Source organism: Saimiri boliviensis, chromosome 14, assembly GCF_048565385.1.
Source record: "Saimiri boliviensis isolate mSaiBol1 chromosome 14, mSaiBol1.pri, whole genome shotgun sequence".
In the NCBI taxonomy this organism is placed as follows: Eukaryota; Metazoa; Chordata; class Mammalia; order Primates; family Cebidae; genus Saimiri; species Saimiri boliviensis.
Window position 1 is genome coordinate 10,727,394 of NC_133462.1, and position 26,543 is coordinate 10,753,936.

The 26,543-nt window shown below is 46.7% G+C and overlaps 1 protein-coding gene across 5 annotated transcripts in view; it reads right to left on the reverse strand.

The window, feature by feature from the left end:
- Positions 1-2,672: 2,672 nt before the first annotated feature.
- The window catches only part of SAE1 (SUMO1 activating enzyme subunit 1), a 101,165-nt gene continuing 77,294 nt past the window's right edge, over positions 2,673-26,543 (reverse strand). For 4 of the 5 annotated variants that reach the window (XM_039465428.2, XM_039465427.2, XM_074386141.1 and 1 more), the window contains exons 7-9: positions 23,283-23,427; positions 12,280-12,349; positions 2,673-4,593 (exon numbers count right to left, since the gene is read on the reverse strand). In XM_039465428.2, the coding sequence (XP_039321362.2) occupies positions 4,501-4,593; positions 12,280-12,349; positions 23,283-23,427 (308 nt within the window). In that variant the 3' untranslated portion in view covers positions 2,673-4,500. The remainder of the gene's footprint in view (positions 4,594-12,279; positions 12,350-23,282; positions 23,428-26,543) is intronic. The other variant, XM_074386143.1, reaches the window with a different exon arrangement.

The following is a 26,543-nucleotide window of genomic DNA, read 5'->3' on the forward strand; positions in this document are numbered from 1 at the left end:
GGAAGATCACTTGAGCCTAGGAGGTGGAGACCAGTGGGTGTGATGGGGTCTACCTATAGTCCCAGCTACTCAGGAGAGTAAGGTGGGAGGATCTCTTGAGCCAGGAGGTAGAAGATGCAGTGAGCTACGATGGGGCCACTGCACTCCTGCTTGGGTAACAGAGCAAGACTGTTTTGGGGAAAAAAAAAAAACAAAAAACACTCAAAAAACAGTTGTCAGGTGAGGTGGCTCATACCTGTAATCCCAGCAATTTGGGAGGCCAAAGTGGGCAGATCACAAGGTCAGGAGTTCAAGACCAGCCTGGCAAACATAGTGAAACCCCTTCTCTTGTTGCCCAGGCTGAAGTGCAATGGCACAATCTCAGCTCACTGCAACCAGGGTTCAAGCAATTCTCCTGCCTCTGCCTCCCCAGTAGCTGGGATTATAGGCATGTGCCACCACACCCGGCTAATTTTTGTACTTTTAGTAGAGATGAGGTTTCACCATGTTGGTCAGGCTGGGCTCGAACTCCTGACCTCGTGATCTGCCCGCCTTGGCCTCCCAAAGTGCTGGAATTACAGGTGTGAGCCACCAAAATGGGCTAATTTTTTCTATTTTTAGTAGAGACAGATTTTTACTGTGTTGGCCAGGCTAGTCTGGAACTCCTGACCTTGTCATCCCTCCACCACGGCCTCCCAAATTGTTGAGATTACAGGCATGAGCCACCGTGCCTGGACTGCCTTTTTAAAATTTTTTTTTTTTTTTTTTTGAGATGGAGTTTCGCTCTTGTTACCCAGGCTGGAGTGCAATGGCGCGATCTCGGCTCACCGCAACCTCCGCCTCCTGGGTTCAGGCAATTCTCCTGCCTCAGCCTCCTGAGTAGCTGGGATTATAGGCACACGCCACCATGCCCAGCTAATTTTTTGTATTTTTAGTAGATACGGGGTTTCACCATGTTGACCAGGTTGGTCTCGATCTCTCGACCTTGTGATCCACCCGCCTCGGCCTCCCAAAGTGCTGAGATTACAGGCTTGAGCCACCACGCCCGGCCTTTAAAATTTTTTGAGATCAGGTTTCACTCTGTTGCCCAGGTTGGAGTGCAGAGGTGTGATCACACAGCTCATTGCAAGCTCCTGGGCTTAGGTGATCCTCCCAACCTAGCCTTATCAGTAGCTGGGACTACGGGCACCTGCCACCACACCCAGCTAATTTTTTGTATCTTTTGTGAAGATGAGGCTTTGGCCAGGCACAGTAGCTCACGCCTGTAATCCCAGCACTTTGGGAGGCCAAGGTGTGCAGAGCACTGTAAGTCAGGAGTTTGTGAGACCAGCCTGACCAACATGGTGAAACCCTGTCTCTACTAAAAATACAAAAAATTAGCTGTGCATGGTGGTGGGTGCCTGTGATCCCAGCTATTTAGGAGGCTGAGGCAGGAGAATCTCTTGAACCCTGGAGGCAGAGGTTGCAGTGAGCTAAGACTGTGCCACTGCACTCCAGCCTGGGCAAGAGACTCCATCTCAAAAAAAAAAAAAAAGACTGGGTTTCACCATGTTGCCCAGGCTGGTCTGAACTCATGGGTTCAAGTGATATGCCCACCTCAGCCTCCCAAAGTGCTGGGATTACAGGCAGGAGCCACTGCACCCAATCTGAAAACTTTAATGTTGCAATTTCTTCCCTCCAAGGCTATTGCTCTAGTGCCTACTTCTTGAGAATGTTGAGGCGCCAGTGGCCTCAACATATAAGGCACCTCGTATAGCTACGACACACACGAGACTACAGTGTGGCACAGAGTGGGGAAGGCTGGCAGCCCCAAAGGCCAGTCATGTTTTCTTTCACTGGGTGATTGCAGTACTTAGAATATATGTGACTTTTGTTGGCCGGGCGCAGTGGCTCAGCCTGTAATCCCAGCACTTTGGGAGGCCGAGGCGGGTGGATCACGAGGTCGAGAGATCAAGACCATCCTGGTCAACAGAGTGAAACCCCGTCTCTACTAAAAATACAAAAAACTAGCTGGGCATGGTGGTGCGTGCCTGTAATCCCAGCTACTCAGGAGGCTGAGGCAGGAGAATCGCCTGAGCCCAGGAGGCGGAGGTTGCGGTGAGCCGAGATCGCGCCATTGCACTCCAGCCTGGGTAACGAGAGCGAAACTCCGTCTCAAAAAAAAAAAAAAAAAGAATATATGTGACTTTTGCATCTGATGATGTGCTCCTTCCCAAGTGGGCTACATATCTCCTGGAGGCATAGAAGCCAGGGATAGTCATTGTACACGTTCCTGGAGCCTTAGCAAAAAATTCATTTTTAGGCCCAGTGTGGTGGCTCATGCCTGTAATCCCAGCATTTTGGGAGGCCGAGGCGGGTGGATCATGAAGTCAGGAGATTGAGACCATCCTGGCCAATATGGTGAAACCTCGTCTCTAAAAAAAAAAAAAAAAAAAATTCATTTTTATCTATTTTTTCAGGCTGGAGTGCAGTGGGGTGATCTCAGCTCACTGCAACCTCTGTGTCCTGGGTTCAAGTGATTCTCCGGCCTCAGCCTCTCTAGTAGCTGGGATTACAGGCATGCACTACCATGTCCAGCTAATTTTTCTAATTTTAGTAGAGATGGGGTTTCATCATGTTAGCCAGGCTGGTCTCGAACTCCTGACCTCAAGTTATCTGCCAGCCTCAGCGTCCCAAAGTGAAGGGTACAAGTGTGAGCTACCACGCCCGGCTCATTTTTATTATTTAATACAAACATCATGTGGGAGTTTATGAAATTTGTAGAAACTAGACATTTATTGCCTGTGGCTGGCAGCTTCCCCTCAGTTCCTGAGGGGTCCTCTGGGTGACTCAACCTCTGCCATTAGAGGTACCGGGTAGAAAAGTTTGAAAAGCTTCTGCGAGGGCTCTACAATTTTGTTTTTAATCCATCCAGACCCACCTGCTCCCTCTTGTGACGAAGGCTGTGCACTACAGTCAACAGTATAATTAGCTTAAAATTTAAAGACCATGTGAAATTCAAGCAGCAATAAAGCTGCTGACCATGTCACCACTGATTGCACTAAAGGTGGTCAGACACGGATCCCTTCTGAAATGCAGCCCGTCTCACCTCCGGTGGGCTCCTGTAGTAGAGACCAATTTTCTCCCCCACTGACTGCTGCAGGATCGGAATAGGAAAGAGACTCATTTATCGAAACATTGCACAATTTACATAAAGCAGCAGCATGATCAAGAATGGAGTGAACTGAAAGTCAGTTTGGCTGCATTAAGACAAACCTCGTCTCCCAATAAAAGCTATGACCCATATTGCCTGTGGGACCTGGGGAATAGTAAGCACCACTTCTGGCTTCCTTTTATTAATATAATTCTTACCACTGAAAATAGCCACTATTTAGCTGAATTATCCATCAGACAACTGGAGCCAGAAGCTTCCACACTCTAGAATGTGAGCAATTTAACTCTTGCTGTATCACCCAGAAAAAAAGGTGGCAGGAATGGTGACAGAGAGGAGGAATCTCTGAGTTAGAGCCTCAAGAGAGATTTCTTCAGGTCTGAAAAGGCAACTGGTAGGATCATCCTATTCCATCAGAAGCTTCTGAAGTGGAAGTAAAGCAAAGCCTAAAGCAAGTAACTTTATTATCATTCCTTTAAAAAGAACCAAGGACAATTTGGAACACATGTGAAACAAACAGCTGTGGTTCGGGAGGTAAACAAAGAACCAGCACTACTCTGAAATGCAGCAGCCTCTGCTGCATGGGTGACTGGGGTTCTGTGAAAGGGGAGGCACCTCCCTCCTAGCGCCGAAGTCCCAGGAACTCGCCTTGGAAGACAAGCTCTCCTACTAATACTCAACTTGCAGGATCTCACCCTAATATCCAAGGCTTGGTAATATCTCCTTTCTCCCAAAACCCAGCTGGAACTCAACTAATCCTAAACAAAAACTCAAGAACAGCACACCAGATACCACCCGTTGTTTGTCAGCGTCTCAAACTCCAGAGGAAATTTGCCTGTCATGGTTTTCCTCTCTAAGGGAACCTGTCTAAACTTGGAGTAGTGCTTCCACTGGTGGCTCACTGGGCTTGGGCCTACTCCCCACCTGGTCATGCTCCTCTCTGTATGACATCAGGCAGGGAGTAAGTCCAATAAGGTGGCAAGAGGCTCCTAAGCAACAGGGCTTGTTTGTTCCTGGCAGGCATCTCCCACAATACCCCAGAGGGCTGGTGAGGCTGTGACGGCACAAGGACAGAGAAGGGGCAGAGGGGTGCTTGGAAGTGCTCATCACTCAGGGGAGCTGGCAGGCCTGGAATGGCAGGCAGCCTGAACAGTGCTGGAACAAAGACAGCCACCCTTTGCCCCTTGCTGAGCAGCTGCTGGTGATGGGAAGCAGCATGTCAGCACCACCTCCTTTGTCACAGGAAATGTTTTGTATTGGGCCAGTGACTTCAGTTTTCCTTGCCTGGAGATGCCTTCATGAAGGAAGGGGACAGGGAATACAGGCGGGCATGCTGCAATCAGCATCTCTGGGGCTGCCAAGTCTTGGGTTCACTTGGGGCCAAGGCATTCCACAATCCCATTCCCCTTCATGCCATCAAAGAAGAAGAAGTTGTTGTGAGGAGGGTCTCGCTGAGACAGGGCCTGGGGAGAAAAATGAAAAGAGGTTTAGCTCAAGTGCTTTAAGAGGAATAGAAGAGGAAAAAATAAATTCTGCCGGGCGTGGTGGCTCAAGCCTGTAATCCCAGCACTTTGGGAGGCCGAGGCGGGTGGATCATGAAACATGGTGAAACCCTGTCTCTACTAAAAATACAAAAAATTAGCTGGGCATGGTGGCGCGTGCCTGTAATCCCAGCTACTCAGGAGGCTGAGGCAGGAGAATTGCCTGAACCCAGGAGGCGGAGGTTGTGGTGAGCCAAGATCGCGCCATTGCACTCCAGCCTGGGTAACAAGAGCTAAATTCCGTCTTTAAAAAAAAGAAAAAAAAAGAAATTCTGAAAGCAGTCTAGGGCAGTGGTTCTCAACTGAAGTCGATTTTGCTCCCAAAGGGCTATTTGGCAATGTCTGGAGACAATTTTGCATTGTCCTATCTCTTTGCTTTGTTCCTTACCAGCTGTGTGTCCATGGGAAGATTATTTACCCTCTCCAAACATTACCTTCTCTTCATAATATGAGAATAACAAATGTATTAGCCTAGGTTAAACTATGTATCTCAAAAATTTAAAATAGGCCATGGCCAGGCACATCTCAGCCCCCCAAACTGTAATCCCAGCACTCTGGGGGGCTGAGGTGGGTGGATCACGAGGTCAGGAGTTCAAGACCAGACTGGCCAACATGGTGAAACCCCATCTCTACTAAAAGTACCAAAATTAGCTGGGCATGGTGGCTCATGCCCATAATCCCAGCTATTTGGGAGGCTGAGGTAGGAGAACTGCTTGAACCAGGATCCAGGAGGAGGAGGTTGCAGTGACCCGAGATCACATCACTGCACTCCTGGTTGGGCTACAGAGCAGGACTCCATCTTTCTTTCTTCTTCTTTTTTTTTTTTTTTTTTTGAGATGGAGTTTCGCTCTTGTTACCCAGGCTGGAGTGCAATGGTGCGATCTCGGCTCACCGCAACCTCCGCCTCCTGGGCTCAGGCAATTCTCCTGCCTCAGCCTCCTGAGTAGCTGGGATTACAGGCATGTGCCACCATGCCCAGCTAATTTTTTTTTGTATTTTTAGTAGAGACGGGGTTTCACCATGTTGACCAGGAAGGTCTCGATCTCTTGACCTCGTGATCCACCCGCCTCAGCCTCCCAAAGTGCTGGGATTACAGGCTTGAGCCACCGCGCCCGGCTAGGACTCCATCTTAAAGCAAAAAAAAAGAAAGAGAGAAAAGAAAAGAAAAGAAAAATAAATTAGCCAGCTGTGGTTATGTATGCCCAAGATACTAGCTACTCGGGAAGCTGAGATGGGAAGATCCTTTCAGCCTGGGAGGTTGAGGCTGCAGCGAGCTGTAATAGTGCCACTATATCCCAGCCTGGGCAACAGAGTAAGACCCTGTCTCAAAAAAGAAAAAACAAAACCAAACTCTAAACCAAACCTTGAAACTAAAACAATGGCTAACACTGTGTGGCACTACCACTGGGCAAACAGCAGAAATAATTATTCATAACTATTCAACTGAGAAAGGTAGAACTTCGTAGGCTGTAGCCTTTATTATCTAAGGGGACACTTTTTTTTTTTTTTTTTTTTTTTTTTTTTTAAGACGGAGTTTCGCTCTTATTACCCAGGCTGGAGTGCAATGGCGCGATCTCGGCTCACCCGCAACCTCCACTTCCTGGGTTCAGGCAATTCTCCTGCCTCAGCCTCCTGAGTAGCTGGGATTACAGGCATGCGCCACCATGTCCAGCTAATTTTTTGTATTTGTAGTAGAGACAGGGTTTCACCATGTTGACCAGGATGGTCTTGATCTCTTGACCTCGTGATCCATCCACCTCGGCCTCCCAAAGTGCTGGGATTACAGGCGTGAGCCACCGCGCCCGGCCTAAGGGGACACATTTAATCAAAGAACACACTGATGCAGAAGGGGACTCTTCTATGAGGACAGAAAGTTGCTAGGCTTCCACAGGGGGCCAGGGCTAGGATACAGAAAGACTGGACAATACTATTTAGCAATGGCAATGGTGATTATCTTGTGGGGTTACCAGAAAGGGCACTTTAAAAGACAAGAACAGCTGGGCGTGGTGGCTCATGCCTGTAATCCCAGCATTTTGGGAGGCCGAGGTGGGCAGATCACAAGGTCAGGAGTTCGAGACGAGCCTGGACAGCATGGTAAAACCCTGTCTCTACCAAAAATACAAAAATTAGCTGGGCATATTGGTGCATACCTGTAGTCCCAGCTACTCAGGAGGCTGAGGCAGGAGAATCACTTGAACCCGGGAAATGGAGGGTGCAGTGAGCTGAGATCATACCACTATACTCCAGCCTGGGCAACAGAGTGAGACTCCATCTCAGAAAAAAAAAAAAAGACAAGAACAGGCCTGGGCTTAGAGAGAGAGAGAGAGAGAGAGAGAGAGAGAGAGAGAGAGAAGGACAGAGAGAGAGGCAGAGGTCAAGACCCTGCCTTTTGAGACAGGCTCAGTCCCCTGAAACAAGCTGAGTCTTGTACGCACATACATCTTTCTGAGGAAAGGGTTCACAAGTGTTCACAAATTTTCAAACGGTGCTTAACCCAGAAAGGGTCGAAATTTCACCACAAGCTACCATTTATTTTTTTTATTTTTTTATTTTTATTTTTTTTTTTTTTGAGACGGAGTTTCACTCTTGTTACCCAGGCTGGAGTGCAATGGCGCGATCTCGGCTCACCGCAACCTCCGCCTCCTGGGTTCAGGCAATTCTCCTGCCTCAGCCTCCTGAGTAGCTGGGATTATAGGCACGCGCCACCATGCCCAGCTAATTTTTTGTATTTTGAGTAGAGACGGGGTTTCACCATGTTGACCAGGTTGGTCTCGATCTCTCGACCTTGTGATCCACCCGCCTCGGCCTCCCAAAGTGCTGGGATTACAGGCTTGAGCCACCGCGCCCGGCAAGCTACCATTTAAAGAGGAGGACACCACCTAGGCAAGCTGCCAGGGCAGTGTTTAATGGTTCCCAGGAGCACTGTCCCATCATTCATGATGAAGGTGGTGCTATACATCCTGAACTGCTCCTCCTCAAACTTAGCACCAAACCCATTTCATTTCCTAATTCATAAAATGGGGACAATCACATCTACTATATGATAATAGTATTACTCAGCCACTTCTCCAGGGACATTTTATTGATTGATTCATTGATTGATTGAGATGGGAGTCTCACCCTGTCGCCTAGGCTGGAGTGTAATGGTGCAATCTCGGCTTACTGCCTACTTCTGCCACCCAGGTTCAAACGATTCTCCTGTCTCAGCTTCCTAGTAGCTGAAATTAAAGGCGTGCGCCACAACACCCAGCTAATTTTTGTATTTTTAGTAGAGATGGTGTTCCACCATGTTGGCCAGGCTGGTATCAAACTCCTGACCTCATGATCCGCTTACCTTGGGCTCCCAAAGTGCTGGGATTACAGGCATGAGCCACCATGCCCGGCTGGACATTTTACTTATTTGTAAATGTTTTTAATTTTAATTTTTTGAGACAGGATCTTGCCCTGCTGCCCAGGTGCGAGGCACGATCTTGACTCACTGCAATGTCCATCTCCCTGGCTCAAGAGATCCTCCCACCTCAGCCTCCTGACTCCTGAGTAGGTGTGACTTTTGTAGAGACGGTGGTCTCCACATGTTGCCCAAGCTAGTCTGGGTTCAAGCAATCCTCCCAAAGTGGTAGAATTACAGGCATAAACTACTGCACCCAGCCAAGGGAAAATTTATTAAGCATCTACTCTATGCCAGGTATTGGCCTAGACATTATTAAGGATTCTGAGAAGGTGTCTGTCCACATGGAGCTTGGATTAGAAAAAAGCTTGCTTCTCTGGGCTTACATATAAAATAGACAAATAAAAAGCACCTGCCTGCTAGAGCTTTTGGTGAGAATCAAATGTGATCAGGCTTGTAAAGTGCCCAGCATATAGTAAATTCTCAGTAAGTGGGAGCTGCTATTACTAACAGGGGCCAGGAGTCCTTTGCCAATACTGGGGATGCCACCAACCCAGTCAGGTGGAAGGGCCCAACAGTCCCCAGCTGGAACTCCTAGACCCTCAAGCCCAAGATTCAGGAGATGGTACGTGTTGTACCATGAGCCTGAGATGGCTGCAGCTTTCACTATCACTTTTCTCATTCTAACAGGGAGACCTTCTATGGATAGTGGGGCTCTACTAAGAAACGAAAAACACTTCAAAACTAAGGAAGTAGACACGGATATAAAATAAGGTGTCTAAAACGATATAAGAAATGAAGGGCCGGGCACGGTGGCTCAAGCCTGTAATCCCAGCACTTTGGGAGGCCGAGGCGGGTGGATCACAAGGTCAAGAGATCGAGACCATCTTGGTCAACATGGTGAAACCCCGTCTCTACTAAAAATACAAAAAAAAATAGCTGGGCATGGTGGTGCGTGCCTGTAATCCCAGCTACTCAGGAGGCTGAGGCAGGAGAATTGCCTGAACCCAGGAGGCGGAGGTTGCGGTGAGCCGAGATCGCACCATTGCACTCCAGCCTGGGTAACAAGAGCGAAACTCCGTCTCAAAAAAAAAAAAAAAAAAAAAAAAAAAAAAGAAATGAAGGACACCAAAGATGCTTCCCAGGAAGCAGACTTGCGCTTGCCCTCATCTCCTAGTGCAAGCTTTCCATGGGTGCTCCTCAGGAGAGAAGGCGAGTCCGAGGCCATTGGATTGTAGGCCCTACCTGCCAGCTGGCTGCAGGCTGAACCGTGGTAAGTATGAAGGATACCGGGGATGAGAGTAGGGCATGGGGTGAAGATGGGGCAAAAGGTAAAGTGCTTCCCAAGCAAAATGGGGTAGGAGGAGATTCCAAACACACCCAGCAACCAAGAATGCAGAGTACTCTGGCTATCTGGGATAAACAGAAACAAGATGCTAGGCGCCAGCTGTCCCCAGCAGGCAGGAAGGAGGGGGCTGTGTGAGGATGGGGATGTGAGAAACTGCCACCAACAATGGGGTCAAGGCTACCTCCCCCAACCTCCAATCTCCATCCCACGTGAAAAATGTAGAGGGAGCCCCTCAATGGGATGTGCGGAAGTGATGTTGATGGTGCAAGGGCAGCGGCTCTGCCATCCATGCAGCCTCTACATGACGGTGCCACTGAAGGCAACACCTGAGGCATGACTGCCATGTGATGAAGAGGACAGCCTCAGAAACCAGACTGCCTGGGTGCAAATCCCGGTACCACACTCACTAGCCTGGGCAAGCAACTTCTTTCCTGTACCTTACTCCCTCTTTTATAAATCAGAGATCACAGGAGTTCCCACCTCACAGGGCTGGTGGGAGATGAAAAGAGTATCCACATAAAAAACACTGTCTTTGTGTGGCATGCAGTGGGCTTTCAGTAAGTCATATCCATTATTATGCATGGTGTCGTCATTCTAGGCTACAAAAAGATGTACATTCCCATTCTCCACTTAAGAGTGTTCCCATCGCTGCACTCTTTCCTGCAGTTTGTCTGCAGGGAGCTTCCAAATCCTGCTCAAACAGTCCTGCGGGTGGCCATTATGCCCTTCTCAGATTGGGCATAGAAACTGCAATTTTCACATCACTCTGGGATACAAGAAAATGTGAGCCAGGAAGAGAGGTATGGCCACTGCACACTTTTCTTCCCCTCCAAATATCTCCTCAGTGTCCATCACATAGAAGGAAATTAGATTTGAGCAAAGGAAGAATTTATACCAGAGAGAAGGGTCATGAGGGAAAAAAAAAATGGAGCCTTAGGAAAATGGTGTAACAAACAAATTGAGCCAAATGTCCCCAGAACAAATTTACAGACTCCAAGACAAAGTGTTAAGGGCTGGGTCTCCAAATTGTCCTCCTTAGCTCAAATGTGACATGGACATAGACTCGGTCAATCATTTAACCAGGCACGACTCTGCTCTACAAGACAGAAGAACAAAGCCTCCCCAGGGTCCACTCCAGTGGCCAGGAACCTGCAAAAGGCAAATTTAGTATCTCTGGGCAAATAGCAAAGTCCCCAAAGAATGTACAATATATTTGAGGGTATGCTATAGTTTTAGCAACCCAAATGTTCCAGAAGACACTCAAAAGACTGTGCCAAAGGCCAGGCGCGGTGGCTCAAGCCTGTAATCCCAGCATTTTGGGAGGCCGAGGCAGGTGGATCACAAGGTGAAGAGATCGAGACCATCCTGGTCAACATGGTGAAACCCCGTCTCTACTAAAAAAAAATACAAAACATTAGCTGGGCATGGTGGCGCGTGCTTGTAATCCCAGCTACTCAGGAAGCTGAGGCAGGAGAATTGCCTGAATTCAGGAGGCGGAGGTTGTGGTGAGCTAAGATCGCGCCATTGCACTCCAACCTGGGTAACAAAAGTGAAACTCCATCTCGAAAAAAAAAAAAAAAAAAAAAAAAAAAAAAAAAAAAAAAAAAAAAAAAAGACTATGCTAGTTACTGGTTATGTGACCCTGTATGAGATGCTTCCCTTCTGAGAGAGACACTAGTGCCTACGTAAGAGGGTCATGGGTCATCCAGTACAGAGCCTTGAGAGGCTCCTGGTGTGGTGGCTCATGGGAACACAGACATTTATTTCTCTACAAATACCTACAGTGTGTGGTTAAAAAGAGCAGGGCTTGGCCAGGTGTGGTGGCTCATGCCTATAATCCGAGCACTTTGGGAGGCCAAGGCAGGCAGATCACAAGGTCAGGAGTTCGAGACCAGCCTGGCCAATATGGTGAAACTCTGTCTCTACTAAAAACAGAAAAATTAGCTGGGCATGGTGGCAGGAACCTGTAGTACCAGCTACTCGGGAGGCTGAGGCAAGAGAACTGCTTGAACCCAGGAGGCGGGGACGGCAGTCAGCCAAGATTGTGCCATTGTACTCCAGCCTGAGTACAGACTCCGTCTGAAAAAAGAAAAAGGAAAAGGAAAAAAAAAAAGAAAGGTGGGGGGCTTTGATGCCATGGTGATGAATGGAGAGAAAATGTAAAGACATTAAGAGCACAGGTTCTGGAGTCTCTTTCATGGGCTCCAGTGTCCCCCTTTTTTTTTTTTGAAATGGAGTTTCACTCTTGTTGCCCAGGCTGGAATGCAATGGTACAATCTCAGGTCACTGCAACCGCCACCTCCTGGGTTAAAGCGAGCGATTCCCCTGCCTCAGCCTCCAGGGTAGCTGGAATTACAGGCATGCACTACCACAACCGGCTAACTTTGCATTTTTAGTAGAGACTGGGTTTCTCCCTGTTGGTCAGGCTGGTCTCAAACTCCTGACCTCAGGTGATCCACCCGCCTTGGCCTCCCAAAATGCTGAGATTACAGGTGTGAGCCACCGTGCCTGGACTGTCTTCCTCTTAAATGGAGATCATGGTAATATTCACTTACAGAGCTATGAGAAGCAGAATCCCTGACCAATACAACAGGCACTAGAGGTAACTAATATAGTTAGGGGAAAGCAGATCCACCTTCGAGGCACTATGGCCAGCTGTGAGCTGAGCAGAGAGCAGGCACTCCAAGGTCATTTGCTGAATGGCCACCTGGATGGGTCAGAGAGAATGGGATGAGGTGGAAATAAGTAGGGGACGAAACAAAGATGAATGGGGTGAGAGAAAGCAGGCAGCTGTCTATCAGTCTCAGTTCTCTTTGTCAGTACACATACAAAGTCATGGTTAACTATTTTCTGCTCCACAGTGATGTTTTACCTTCACAATTTCCTGTGCCAAAATTCCTCCGACCACTGCACATACTGGGGCCATCTCAGAGAAGCAATACCTAAAAGAGAAGGAAGACAAGCAAAATTGAGCACTGGGAAAAGAACTGTGACTGTGACTTCCGGAGAAATTCAGTAGTAGGCTCTCCTGAATGAAAACATCTTCTAGGAGGAGGGACCGATTCAGACAGCAGTGTTAATGATGGCATCTAGGTGTGAAAATGAATCTGATCCAGGGGTTGTAAGTGGTTGGAAAAGACCTTTGACCTTTGGCAAGCAGAAGTTCTTTCACAGTACTTTTATTTTTACCTTTTTAAGTTAAAGGAAAGACTGTATCTGTGCTTCCTAAAAATAAGGTCCTACAGATATCAGATGTTCCAGCGCCCTGGTCACATTCCCGCAATTCTCGTCTTACCCATAATGGGCAGTGGGTTCTATATGCTATTCACAGACAAATGTCAGGGAGCAGGCCTGTGTTAACATGCAGAAGGCATGGGAAATCTGAGGCCTGAAATTAAAGTGTGAGTACAGAAAAAGTCTTCACAACCCACACAGACCCCAGCCCTTTTGGGCCAGGATGGGGCATCCAGAGGACAAATTTTAATTGATATAGTCATCTGCTCCTCCAAGTCACCCATCCTAGTGAGCAAATAAATTTACTCTACCACTTCCCTAGAGGAAGCGTGCTCTGCTCCCACTCCTGAACACAATGGTGTGTGCTCACCAAGCAAACTAGAACACAGACGAGAGAAAGAGAAAACCTCCCTACAGAACACTACCTCCAACCTTCCCAATTTGGTACATATCCTTCTAGACATTTTTTAAAGTGCACAATTTAAACGGGTATAATTTTAAACCCAAATACCATCAACTATTACTCGTTCTGTTCTATAAGCTACTGAGGGATATTTAAGCTGTTTAACACTGTAATCATGTCTTGACAAAGACACAGGTGTCCAAATAATTCCTTAAGGCAAATTTCTAAACACTGTATAGCAATGCTAGGTTGCTAGGTTTTGATATGTATTGCCAAAATGCCCTCCTGAAAGGCTGTATCCACCCCAACTCCCAAGAGCTGTGTCCGAGGGCAGCTGGCTCCTCACGCCCTGGCCACAACCAGCAGATTCTCATTTTGTTTATCCAGAGGTAACATCTTCCTGCTTATCAAGGTCCACTACAGAGCTTTAAAATATATGGAGAACAAGGGCCAGGCACGGTGGCTCACACCTGTAATCCCAGCACTTTGGTAGGCAGAGGCAAGCAAATCATTTGAGGTCAGGAGTTGGAGACCAGCCTGGCCAACATGGTGAAACCCCGTCTCTACTAAAAATACAAAAATCAGCCAGGGGTGGGGAAATAAAAAAAAAAAAAAAGATGCTTTCAGCTTTCGACTCAGAGGCAGCCAAGGTGCAACTTTCTCTGGTCGTCCCAAATCCGTGTTCATCCGACACCAGCCGCCTCCACCATGCCGACAAAGTTCGATCCCAACGAGATCAAAGTAGTATACCTGAGAAGCATGGGGGTTGAAGTCGGTGCCACTTCTGCGCTGGCCCCTAAGATTGGCCCTCTGGGTCTAGCTCCAAAAAAGGTTGGTGATGACACTGCCAAGGTGACTGGCATTGCCGGGTAACTAGAAAGGCCTGAGGATTACAGTGAAGCTGACCATTCAGAACACATAGGCCCAGACTGAGATGGTGCCTTCTGCCTCTGCCCTGATTATCAAAGCCCTTAAGGAACCACCAAGAGAAAAAAACAGAAAAACATTAAACACAGTGGGAATACCACTTTTGATAAGATTGTCAACACTGCTCGACAGATGGCGGCACCAATCTTTAGCCAGAGAACTCTCTGGAACCATTAAAGAGATCATGGGAACTGCCCAGTCTATGAGCTATAATGTCGATGGCCTCCACCCTCATGACATCACTGATGACATCAACAGTGGTGCTGTGGAATGCCTGGCTAGTTAGGAAGCACAAAGGAAAATTTTTTTTTTTTTTTTTTTTTTTTTTTTTTGAGACGGAGTTTCGCTCTTGTTGCCCAGGCTGGAGTGCAATGGCGCAATCTCGGCTCACCGCAACCTCCGTCTCCTGGGTTCAGGCAATTCTCCTGCCTCAGCCTCCTGAGTAGCTGGGATTACAGGCACGTGCCACCATGCCCAGCTAATTTTTTGTATTTTTAGTAGAGACAGGGTTTCACCATGTTGACCAGGATGGTCTCGATCTCTTGACCTTGTGATCCACCCGCCTCGGCCTCCCAAAGTGCTGGGATTACAGGCTTGAGCCACCGCGCCCGGCCAGGAAAATATTTTAATAAAGGATCATTTGACAACTGGTAAAAAGAAAAATAAAATTAGCCAAGCATGGTGGCATGCGCCTGTAATCCCAGCTACTTGGGAGGCTAAGGCAGGATAACTGCGTGAAGCTGGGAGGCGGAGATTGCAGTGAGCTTAGATCGCGCCACTGCACTCGAGCCTGGGCAACAGAGCAAGACTCCGCCTGGAAAAGAAAAAAACAAAAAATTCAGATGGGGATCCAAAAACCCAAAATAGTGAAAACAATCTTCTTCAAAAAGAATAAAAGGTTGGGAGAATTCATACTCCCTGATTTCAAAGCTTACTACACAAAGCTACAAAGCTACAGTAATAAAGACAGCATGGTCCTGGCATAAGGTCAGAAATTCAGATCAGTGGAATAAATAAAGTCCACAAATAAAGCCTTACATTTACAGTCAATTGGAAGGCCACTTGATGGGAAAAAAAAATCATTTCAACAAATGGTGATGGGTTTTCCACATGCCAAAGAATTAAGCTGCACCCCTACCTTAATGCCATGTACAAAGATTAATTCAAAGTGTATCAGAGGGCTAAATCTAAGAGCTAAAATACTAAACTCTAAGAAAACAGAGGAGTAAATTTTCACGGCCATGGTAAATTAGGCAATGGTTTCTTAGATGTGATATCAAAGGGACATGGGAAAAAAACCTGAGAAATCACATTTCACAAAATTCAAAAGTATTCCATCAAGAAAGCAAGAAGACAATCCGCAAAATGGGAGAAAATATTTACAAATCAAGTATCTGATAAGGGACTTATATCTAGCATATATTGAGATCTCTTTTTTTTTCTTCGCGTTAACCTTATGATGCAACAATCTTTTTTTTTTTTTTTTGAGACGGAGTTTCGCAATTGTTACCCAGGCTGGCTGGAGTGCAATGGCACGATCTCGGCTCACTGCAACCTCCGCCTCCTGGGTTCAGGCAATTCTCCTGCCTCAGCCTCCTGCGTAGCTGGGATTACAGGCACGTGCCACCATGCCCAGCTAATTTTCTGTATTTTTAGTAAAGACGGAGTTTCACCTTGTTGACCAGGATGGTCTCGATCTCCTGACCTCGTGATCCACCCGCCTCAGCCTCCCAAAGTGCTGGGATTACAGGCTTGAGCCACCGCGCCCGGCATCTTTTTTTTTTTTTTTTTGAGACAAAACTCTTGTCTCCCAGGCTGGAATGCAGTGGTGCAATCTTGGTTCACCACAACCTCCGTCTCCTGGGTTCAAACCATTCTCCTGCCTCAGCCTCCTGAGTAGCTGGGATTACAGGCATCTGCCACCACATCCAGCTAATTTTTGTATTTTTAGTAGAGACAGGGTTTCACCATGTTGGTCAGGCTGGTCTCGAACTCCTGACCTTGTGATCTGCCCGCCTCGGCCTTCCAAAGTGCTAAAATTATAGGCATGAGCCACCACGCCCGACCAAACTTTTTTTTTTTTTTTTGAGACAGAGTTTCACTCTTGTTGCCCAGTCTGGAGTGCAATGGTACAATCTTGGCTCACCGAAACCCCTGCCTCCCAGGTTCAAGTGATTCTCCAGCCTCAGCCTCCCGAATAGCTGGGATTACAGGCATGCATCACCAGGTCCAGCTAATTTTGTATTTTTAGTAGAGATGGCTTTCTCCATGTTGGTCAGGCTGACCTTGAACTGCAGACCTGAAGTGATCCACGCACCTCGGCCTCCCAAAGTGCTGGGATTATAGAAGGGAGCCACTGCGCCCAAGTTTTTGTATTTTTTTTTCCTGAGGCAGGGTCTCACTCTGTCACCCAGGCTGGAGTATAGTGGTATGATCATGGCTCACCACAGCCTCGACCTCCTGGGCTGAAGTGATCCTTCTACTCCTCAGTCTCCCAGTAGCTGGGACATGTGTGTACCACCATGCCTAAACATTTTATTTTTATTTTTTGCTGAAAATTCCAAAAACCAGCTATTTTTTATTATTTTTATTGATTGATTTATTTGTTTTTTAGAGATGGGGTTTCACCATGTTGGCCAGGATGGTCTCAATCTCTTTTTTTTTTTTTTTTTTTTTTTTTTTTGAGACGGAGTTTCGCTCTTGTTACCCAGGCTGGAGTGCAATGGTGCGATCTCGGCTCACCGCAACCTCCGCCTCCTGGGTTCAGGCAATTCTCCTGCCTCAGCCTCCTGAGTAGCTGGGATTACAGGCACGTGCCACCATGCCCAGCTAATTTTTTGTATTTTTTAATAGAGACGGGGTTTCACCATGTTGACTAGGATGGTCTCGATCTCTCGATCTCGTGATCCACCCGCCTCAGCCTCCCAAAGTGCTGGGATTACAAGCTTGAGCCCCCGCGCCCGGCCGGTCTCAATCTCTTGACCTTGTGATCCACCCACCTCGGCCTCCCAAAGTGCTGGGATTACAGGCGTGAGCCACTGTGCCTGGTCAAAACCAGTTATTTTTTATTTTATTTATTTATTATTATTTTTTTGAGACAGTCTTGCTCTGTTGCCAGGCTGGAGTACAGTGGTGACATCTCTGCTCACTGTAACTTCCACCTCCTGGGTTCAAGCAATTCTTCTGCCTCAGCCTCCTGAATAGCTGGGACTACAGGCACGCACCACCATGCCTGGCAAATTTTTGTATTTTTAGTAGAGACGGGGTTTCACCATGTTGGCCAGGATGGTCTCGATCTCTCGACCCCGTGATCTGCCTGCCTCGGCCTCCCAAAGTGCTGGGATTATAGGAGTGAGACACCACGCCCGGCCAAGCCTGAAAATTTTTATAGTAGATACAGGGTTCTGTCATGTTGCCCAGGCTCGTCTCAAAATCCTGGGTGCAAGGAATCTGCCCGCCCCAGCCTCGCAACATACTGTGATTAACTGCCTAAGCCACTGCTCCTGGCCAGGAACTCTTAGAATTTAACAACAAAAAAGATAACTTAACTTAAAAAAAATGGGAAGATGATCTGAATGAACATCTGTCTCTTCAAACAAGATACACAAATAGCTGAGAAGCACATGAAAGACACTCTACATGGTTAGTCATTAGGGAATTGCAAATCAAAACCAAACTGAGACACAATTTAACACCCCCAAAAGCTAAAATAACAGTAACAATAATGCTTGCTGGCCAGGATGTGGAGAAATCGGAACTCTCACACATTGCTGGTAAGTTTGTAAAGAAGTGTGGCCACTATGGAAAAGTTTGGCAGTTCCTCAAAATGTTAAATACACTTACTATATGACTTACTCAACAATTACACATACTAGAGACTATAAAAGCTTATGTTCATACAAAAACACATTAATGTTTATGGTGGCTTTAGTTATAATTGCAAAAAATAATCAAAATGTTCTCTACCTGGTGAAAAGACAAACTGTGGTATACCCATACAATGGAATATCACTCAGCAAAAAAAGGAGTGAACTACTGATTGATACCACAACATGAATTAATCTCAACGACGTTAAGCTCAGTGAAAGAGGCCACAGCCCAAAGACTACATACCATAGGATTCTGTTTATGTCACATCATGGAAAAGGTAGAACTATAATGCATAGAAAGTACATCAGTGGTGGCCGGGCACAGTGGCTCACACCTGTAATCCCAGTACTTTGGACGGCCAAGGCAGGTGGATCACTTTAGAGCAGAAGCTCAAGACCAGCCTGGCCAATACAGTAAAATCCCATCTCTTCTAAAAATATAAAGAATTAGCCGGGTGTGGTGGCGGGCAACTGTAATCCCAGCTACTCGGGAGGCTGAGGCAGGAGAATCACTTGAACCCAGAAGACGGAGGTTGCAGTGAGTCAAGATCACACCATTGCACTCCAGCCTGGGCAACAAGAGCTAAACTCTTGTCTCAAAAAAAGGCAAGGTGTGATGGCTCACGCCTGTAATCCAAGCACTCTGGAGGCCAAGGTGGGCGGATCACCTGAGATTGGGAGTTCAAGACCAGCCTGACCAACATGGTGAAACCCTGTCTTTAATTAAAAAACAAACAAACAAACAAACCCAAAAAATCCTCCCCCACAAACAATTTATCAAACTGAAATCCCCTTCCAAAAAAAAAAAAAAACCCCAAAAACCCCAACTCCTCAGAATTATAACAAAAAGGTACACATTTTATTGAATGTAAAATTTTTAAAAAAATATCATGAGGAAACAAAAATTTTACCATATGCAAGTCTAAATAATAGAAACCGTATAAGACAAACGTCACCACAAAAAACAATTCAGAATAGATATACTTTATAAAGACAACTGGCCTAGACTCTATAAAAAAATGAAAAAAAAAAAAAAAAAAAAGTGGCAGAATGTTCTAAATCGAGAGCTGGAAAACCTCTGTATAGAACCAGATAATAAATATTTTCAGCTTTATGAGACATATAGTCTTTGTTACAACGATTTAACTCTGCTGTGGCACAAAAGCTGTCACAGCTAATATATAAATGAGTAAGTGTGCTAATAAAACTTGATTTACAAAAAGAGGTGGTAAGCCAGTTTGAAAATGGCTATTCTAAATTAAGAGAGATACAAGTGGCACATGCCCGTCAATCCCCAAAGTGAGGGAAACCAAGGCAGGAGAGTGGTTTCATTCCAACAGTTTGAGAACGGCCTGGGCAAGACAGTGAGTTCCCTATCTCTACAACAAAAATAAATAAATATTAATGATCATTTAACTCAGGCAGATGTGTTTTGTGTACTCTCTTGTTCATACTATGCAATTTACAATTTAAAAAAATAGGAAACATACTGTGGTCAACATAGCAAGACCCTGCCTATACAAAAAAATTTTTTAGCCAGGCTTGGTGGCACATGCCTATAGTCCCAGCTACGCAAGAGGCTAAGGTGGGAGGATTGCCTGAGTCCAGGAGGTTGAGGCTGCAGTAAGCTATGATGTGCCACTGCACATAGAGAGAGAGAAATCCTATCTTTAAACAAAACAAAACTATCATCTAAAAATAGGCAGCAATCTACAAGGTGCTTTTGTAACACTGGCACCATTCAGTCAGGGACTGATGACACTGGGCAGGCTTGGATCTCACGGTAACTCACCCAGGCACTCATCGCTTGGTAGAGGAATGACCAGTTTGTGAAAAGCAAGTGCTGCCTCCGCTGTGCTTCACAGGAGGAGGAAGGACTAGGTCACACAGGGCTTCAGTTCCAACAGCCCCAGCCAGTCAGCCAGCGGCAAGCAGCAGCCGCTGAGCATACCTGGGGTTGGGTGCCGAGCCATGAGTGTGCAGCCAAGTGACTAATTTGGGCATTCAAAGTGAACAGTCCGGCTCTGCATCACTGGCCAGCAGAGCGGAGGGCCCTGCTTCCCAGAAGAGGAAAGCCACAGCCTGATGAGCTGGGGGCTGTTTTTCTCTCCGAAGTGGTTCCTTCCCTGCCCACTCTCTTTCGGGAAACTGCTTTCCCATGTCTTAGTCTCACGTGCTCAGGCACTGCCGCTCTATTGCTTTTTAAGTAAGAGGCGTCTGGTGGCCTCTTGAAGTCTGCCTGTGGACAGGCTGTGAGATGGCTTGACATTAGGGATGCTAGCAAGGAAATAAGCCATTGTCTCGCAGCTGAGCTACACCTCCAGACTGCCCACTGCTTTTGAGGAGCAGGATGTGGTCACTTGAGGAGGGAGAGCTGTGCACAAGTATCTGTTGCCATCATCTGTCTGTGTTCTGCTTGCACTGTCCTTCAGGTTGTGTGTTTTGATTCTCTTTACAGCAGGCTTTGTTGTTTTCCTGATTGCAAAACTAACAGACGTTCATTGCCAGAAAGTGTAAAATGGAAGAATAGAATCCCCCGTAATCCCCACTGCTAACATTTTGGGGTTAAGCCTCACAAACTTTTCTCTGTGTATTTACATCTTTTTCCTGTTTAAAATACCAAAATGGGCCAGGCGCGGTGGCTCATGCCTGTTATCCCAGCACTTTCGGAGGCTGAGGCAGGTGAATCACCTGAAGTCAGGAGTTCGAAACCAGCCTGGCCAACATGGCAAAACCCTGTCTCTACTAAAAATACAAAAAACTTAGCCAGGCATGGTGGTTAGTGCCTGTAATCCCAGCTACTAGGGAGGCTGAGGCAGGAGAATCACTTGAACCTGGGAGGAGGAGGCTGCAGTGAGCTGAGATGGCACCACTGCACTCCAGCTTGGGTGACAGAGTGACACTCCGTTAAAAAAAATCAGAATGAAAATATACTATCTGTACTGTTTGACAGCCTCTGTCCAGCATATTATGGACCTTTTGTGCCAATAAATATATAGATACATGTATACATACTACTTACATTTCACAATAAGTAGTTGTTTATTTAACGAATACCTTATTAGTGGGTATTTAAATTTTTTATAGTTTCTTTACTTATATACTTTATCTCATATATATATATATATATTATATATATATTAGTCAGGCATGGTGAGACACACCTGTAGTCTCAGGTACGCAAGAGGTGGCATGGTGGTACATGCCTGTAGTCCCAGTTACACTATATATATTGAGAAAGGGTCTTTCTCTGTCACCCAGGCTGGAGTGCAGTGGTGCAATCTTGGCTCATTGTAACCTCCGCTTTCCGGGCTCAAGCGATGCTCTAGCCTCAGCCTCCAGAGTAGCTGAGGCTACAGGTGCCAGCCACCAATGTCCAGTTAATTTTTCTATTTTTTGTAGAGACAGGGTTTTATCGTGTTGCTCAGGCTGATCTCAAACTCCTGAGCTCAAAACAATCTGCCTGCCCCAGCCTCCCAAAGTGCTGGGATCATAGGCATGAGCTACTTCGCCACGCCAATGACAGCTTTTTGGGTCAGAGCACCACAGGTGCTTCAAAGACCACTAGTGATCCTAAATGGGGTGGGGTTTGCTGGTGCCTACATGAAGTTCCCAGTAGGAAGTGAAGAAAGAAGGGATTAGGGACTCTGGTAGACCTTACTGTTGATAAGAAACCAAGGTAACTAATTGGAAAAAAAAAAAAAAAAAAAAAGCTAATGTAGGCCACTAATAATTTTTTTTTTTTTTTTTTTTTTTTTTTTTTGAGATGGAGTTTTCGATCTTGTTACCCAGGCTGGAGTGCAATGGCACGATCTCGGCTCACCGCAACCTCCGTCTCCTGGGTTCAGGCAATTCTCCTGCCTCAGCCTCCTGAGTAGCTGGGATTACAGGCACGTGCCATCATGCCCAGCTAATTTTTTGTATTTTTAGTAGAGACGGGGTTTCACCATGTTGACCAGGATGGTCTCGATCTCTGGACCTCGTGATCCACCCGCCTCGGCCTCCCAAAGTGCTGGGATTACAGGCTTGAGCCACTGCGCCCGGCTGGCCACTAATAATTAAAAAAAAAAAAGAAAGAAAAAGAAAAGAAACCAAGGTAGTGTGCTGCTGCTGAAGCAAGCACAGTAATCAGATCTGGAGTGGGATCTGGGTTGGCTACTTACTACCTGATGCCTGGTACATAATAGCTGCTCAGTAAACTGTAGCCATCATTATTACTGCTACAAGCTGGAGTCATAGCAAAGCAAAGTTTAGGAAGCTTCTCAAGACACAGAAAGGGAATCAGAGTAAGTGCATGATCCCAGAGCTGCTTGGAAGGAGACTGTGGGCCGAGTGTGCAGAGTGGCTCCCGCCTATAATCCCAGTACTTTGGAAGGCAGAGGCAGGTGGATCACCTAAGGTCAGACGTTTGAGACCAGCCTGGCCAACCCGGTGAAACCCCAACTCTACTAAAAATACAAAAAAAATTAGCTGGGAGTGGTGGCAGGTACCTGTAATCCCAGCTACTTGGGAGGCTCAGGCAGGAGAATTGCTTGAACCTGGGAGGCAGAGGTGGCAGTGATCCGAGATTGTGCCATTGCACTTCAGCCTGGGAGACAAGAGTGAAACTCTGTCTCGATAAAACAAAAAACAGCCGGGCGCGGTGGCTCACGTCTGTAATCCCAACACTTTGGGAGGCCGAGGCAGGTGGATCACGAGGTCAGGAGATCGAGACCATCCTGGTCAACATGGTGAAACCCCGTCTCTACTAAAAATACAAAAAATTAGCTGGGCATGGTGGCGCGTGCCTGTAATCCCAGCTACTCAGGAGGCTGAGTCAGGAGAATTGCCTGAACCCAGGAGGCGGAGGTTGCGGTGAGCCGAGATCGCGCCATTGCACTCCAGCCTGGGTAACAAGAGCAAAACTCCATCTCAAAAAAAAAAATAAAAAATAAAAAAATAAATCAGAATCTGCCCCCTTTTTAAATATTTTCTTAAACTAGTAGAGAGGCAGAAGTCTACAGCAGAAGGCAGAATGAGGCAGGGGGCTCTCTGCAGGGTTTTGGGTCTAATAAAAGAGCTCCTCAGCCAAGTGCAGTGGCTCATGCCTGTAATCCCAGCACTTTGGGAGGCTAAGGCAGGAGGATCACAAGGTCAGTAGATCAAGACCATCCTGGCCAATATAGAGAAACCCCGTCTCTACTGAAAATACAAAAATTAGCTGGGTGTGGTGGTGCACTCCTGTAATCCCAGCTACTCAGGAGGCTGAGGCAGGGGAATCAATCGAGCCTGGGAGGCGGAGGTTGCGGTGAGCCGAGTTTATGCCACTGCACTCCAGCCCTGGCAACAAAGAATGAAACTCTGTCTCAAAAAAGAAAAAAAAAAAAGCTCCTCAAATTAAGGCAAATCCTTAAAACAAACTTTATCTGTCCAGGCTAAACCATAATAAATACTGAGACCAACCTGACGAAGTCCTCAGGAAGCAGCTCAGGACTAACACCCAGTGAGTCAAGCACATCGTTGCGTATCTGGAGCAACAACTCGGAATCTTCCCCGTACGTATCAGAACTCGGATCTCTTCCTTTATCTGTGCGGAACTTCAGGAGCACTAGGAAAGGGAAGGCGGCAAGTTATAAAGCCACTCTTTTTTTTTTTTTTTTTTTTGAGATGGAGTCTCACTCTGTTGCCCAGGCTGGAGTGCAATGGCACGACCTTGGCTCACTACGACCTTTGCCTTCCAGGTTCAAGAAATTCTCCTGCCTCAGCCTCCCAAGTAGCTGGGAACATAGGCGCGTGCCACCATGGTCAACTAATTTTTATATTTTTAGTAGAGACAGGGTTTTCATCATGTTCGTCAGGATGGTCTCGAACTCCTGACCTCATGATCTGCTCACCTCAGCATGCCAAAGTGCTGGGATTACCGGCTCATGCTCAAGCGGTGGCATCCAGCCACATTTTTAATTTATTCAACAAATATAGTCAGAGAGGTAACCCAATAATTGTAAAAGCAATTTACTTTACTGTGGAAAGTGCTGTGATAGCATAGTAGGGGGTCTGACACCATCTGTAGGGTAGTATCAGGAAGGCTTCCCCGAGGAAGCAACCATTCAATGAAGTATGTATGAGTTTGAAGGGGGGAGAAAGCAGTGGAAGCTTCCAGTAGAGAAAAAAGGCTCTATTAAGACCTGGAAGAGGCTGAGCGTGGTGGCTCACGCCTATAATCCCAACACTTTCGGAGGCCGAGGCAGGTGGATCACAAGGTCAAGAGATCAAGACCATCCTGGTCAACATGGTGAAACCCCATCTCTACTAAAAATACAAAAATTAGCTGGGCATGGTGGCACGCGCCTGTAGTCCCAGCTACTCGGGAGGCTGAGGCAGGAGAATTGCCTGAACCCAAGAGGTGGAGGTTGCAGTGAGCCAACATGATGCCATTGCACTCCAGCCTGGGTAACAAAAGCGAAACTCCATCTCAAAACAACAACAACAACAAAAAAAGGAAGAGGCCGAGTGCAGTGACACACATCTGCAGTCCCAACACTTTGGGAGGCCAAGGCCTCAGAATCACTTGAGCCCAGGAGTTTTAGACTATCCTGGGAAATACAGAGACCTCATTGCTAGGAAAAAAAAAAAAAAAAAAAAAAAAGGACCAGTGGCAGTGGCTCATGCCTGTAATCCCAGCACTTTGGGAGCCTGAGGCAGGTGGCATCACGAGGTCAGGAGATTGAAACCATCCTGGCCAACATGGTGAAGTCCCGTTTTTACTAAAATACAAAAAAAAAATCAGCCATGTGTGGTGGCACGTGCCTATAGTCCCAGCTACTCTGAAGGCTGAGACAGGGGAATTGCTTGAATCCAAGAGGCAGAGGTTGCAGTGAGCCAAGATCACGCCACCACACTCCAGTCCGGCAACAGAGCAAGACACCATCTCAAAAAAAAAAAAAAAAAAAATTTAGCCAGGCACAGTGGTGCCTGTAATCCAAGGTACTCAGGAGGCCAAGGCAGATCACTTCATGAGCCGAGATCTCATCTCATCACCGCACTCTAGCCTTGGAGTGAAACCCTGTCTGTCTCAAAAAAAAAAAAAAAAAAAAGAGAGAGAGAAAGAAAGAAAAGGAAAGGAAAAGGAAATAGGAAAGAGGAAAAAGAGAAGGGAAGGAACCTAGAAGAGAGATGAGATGATAAGGAGTGGGTGGTATGCATTGTACGCGGCACCAGTCAAAGGCTGCTTTAGCCAGAAAGGCCAGCCAAATACTTATTTGACTCATCAGACAGGCAGGTCATTACAAACAAAACCTCTCTTACTAGGAAACTATCTCAACTGCCAGAAATGGATGTTTAATTTTGGTTGTGAACCAGAGGAAAGGTTCAAATGATGGCTGTGAGTCAGCTACTATGTAAGAATACCCCAACAAGGCTAGAATTTTTAGCCCAAACAAAGACAAATAGGAGCTAAAGACTGATTTAGGCCAGGCGCGATGGCTGACACCTGTAATCCCAGCACTTTGGAAGCCTGAAGCGGGTGGATCATTTGACTTCAGGAGTTCAGCCTGGCCAACATGGTGAAACCTTGTCTCTAATAAAAATTCAAAAATTAGCCAGGCATGGTGGTGGGTGCCTATCATCCCAGCTACTCGGGAGGCTAAGGCAGGAGAATCAGTTGAACCTGGGAGGTGGAAGCTGCAGTGAGTCGAGATCATGCCATTTCACTCCAGCCTGACAGAGCAAGACTTCCTCTTAAAAAAAAAAAAAAAAAAAAAAAAGACTGATTAGCAAACAAACACCTTCTTTTTTTTTTTGAGACGGAGTTTCACTCTTGTTACTCAGGCTGGAGTGCAATGGCATGATCTCGGCTCACCGCAACCTCTACCTCCTGGGTTCAGGCAATTCTCCTGCCTCTGCCTCCTGAGTAGCTGGGATTACAGCCATGCGCCGCCATGCCCAGCTAATTTTTTGTATTTTTTTAGTAGAGACGGGGTTTCACCATGTTGACCAGGATGGTCTTGATATCTTGACCTCATGATCCACCCGCCTCGGCCTCCCAAAGTGCTGGGATTACAGGCTTGAGCCACCGCGCCCGGCCCAAACAAACACCTTCTAACTGCCCACTATACCTTGTCCATAGGTATCAGGTGTGGGTGGGCAGGCATTCTCGTTCCCTACATGCTGCCCAAGGAAAGGGAGCAGCCAGTCTCAAGTCTTGTCTCTAAGGGCAATACTCCTCCCATACCACACAGGCTATTTCAGAACAGACAGAGAGACATGGATCAGCTTCTAGGCCCAAGCCCTGGGTGTGCTGGCACTGCACTTTATGTGTGGTGAGGAGAGTATTTACAGTTTGCCAGTTCTTTCACTTACGTCTCTTCTTCAGCAAATTATACTCTGTATCAGGACAAGGGGTTCTTCCCTAAAAATTAAGGTAAATTGAAAACTATCAGGAGTTGCTGTGAGGCTCTTTAAAAATGCAAGTATTTGGTACCCACCACATAGTGAAAAAACAGAGTCACACCTTTTAAAGACTCATAGTTTTGGAAGTGAGTAGCCTGCATTCTCTAAGCAGAATTCATTCATTCATTCACTCCACCAGCCTGGCCGAGCACTTACTTTGTGCCAGACAGACCTGGTTGCTAAAGGTACAACGGCGAGTGAGTGAATCTTAGACTCTGCATCTGTGAGGGCAATGGGTGGGAGAACAACTGAGGAGGTCAGAGTTTAGAAGCCACA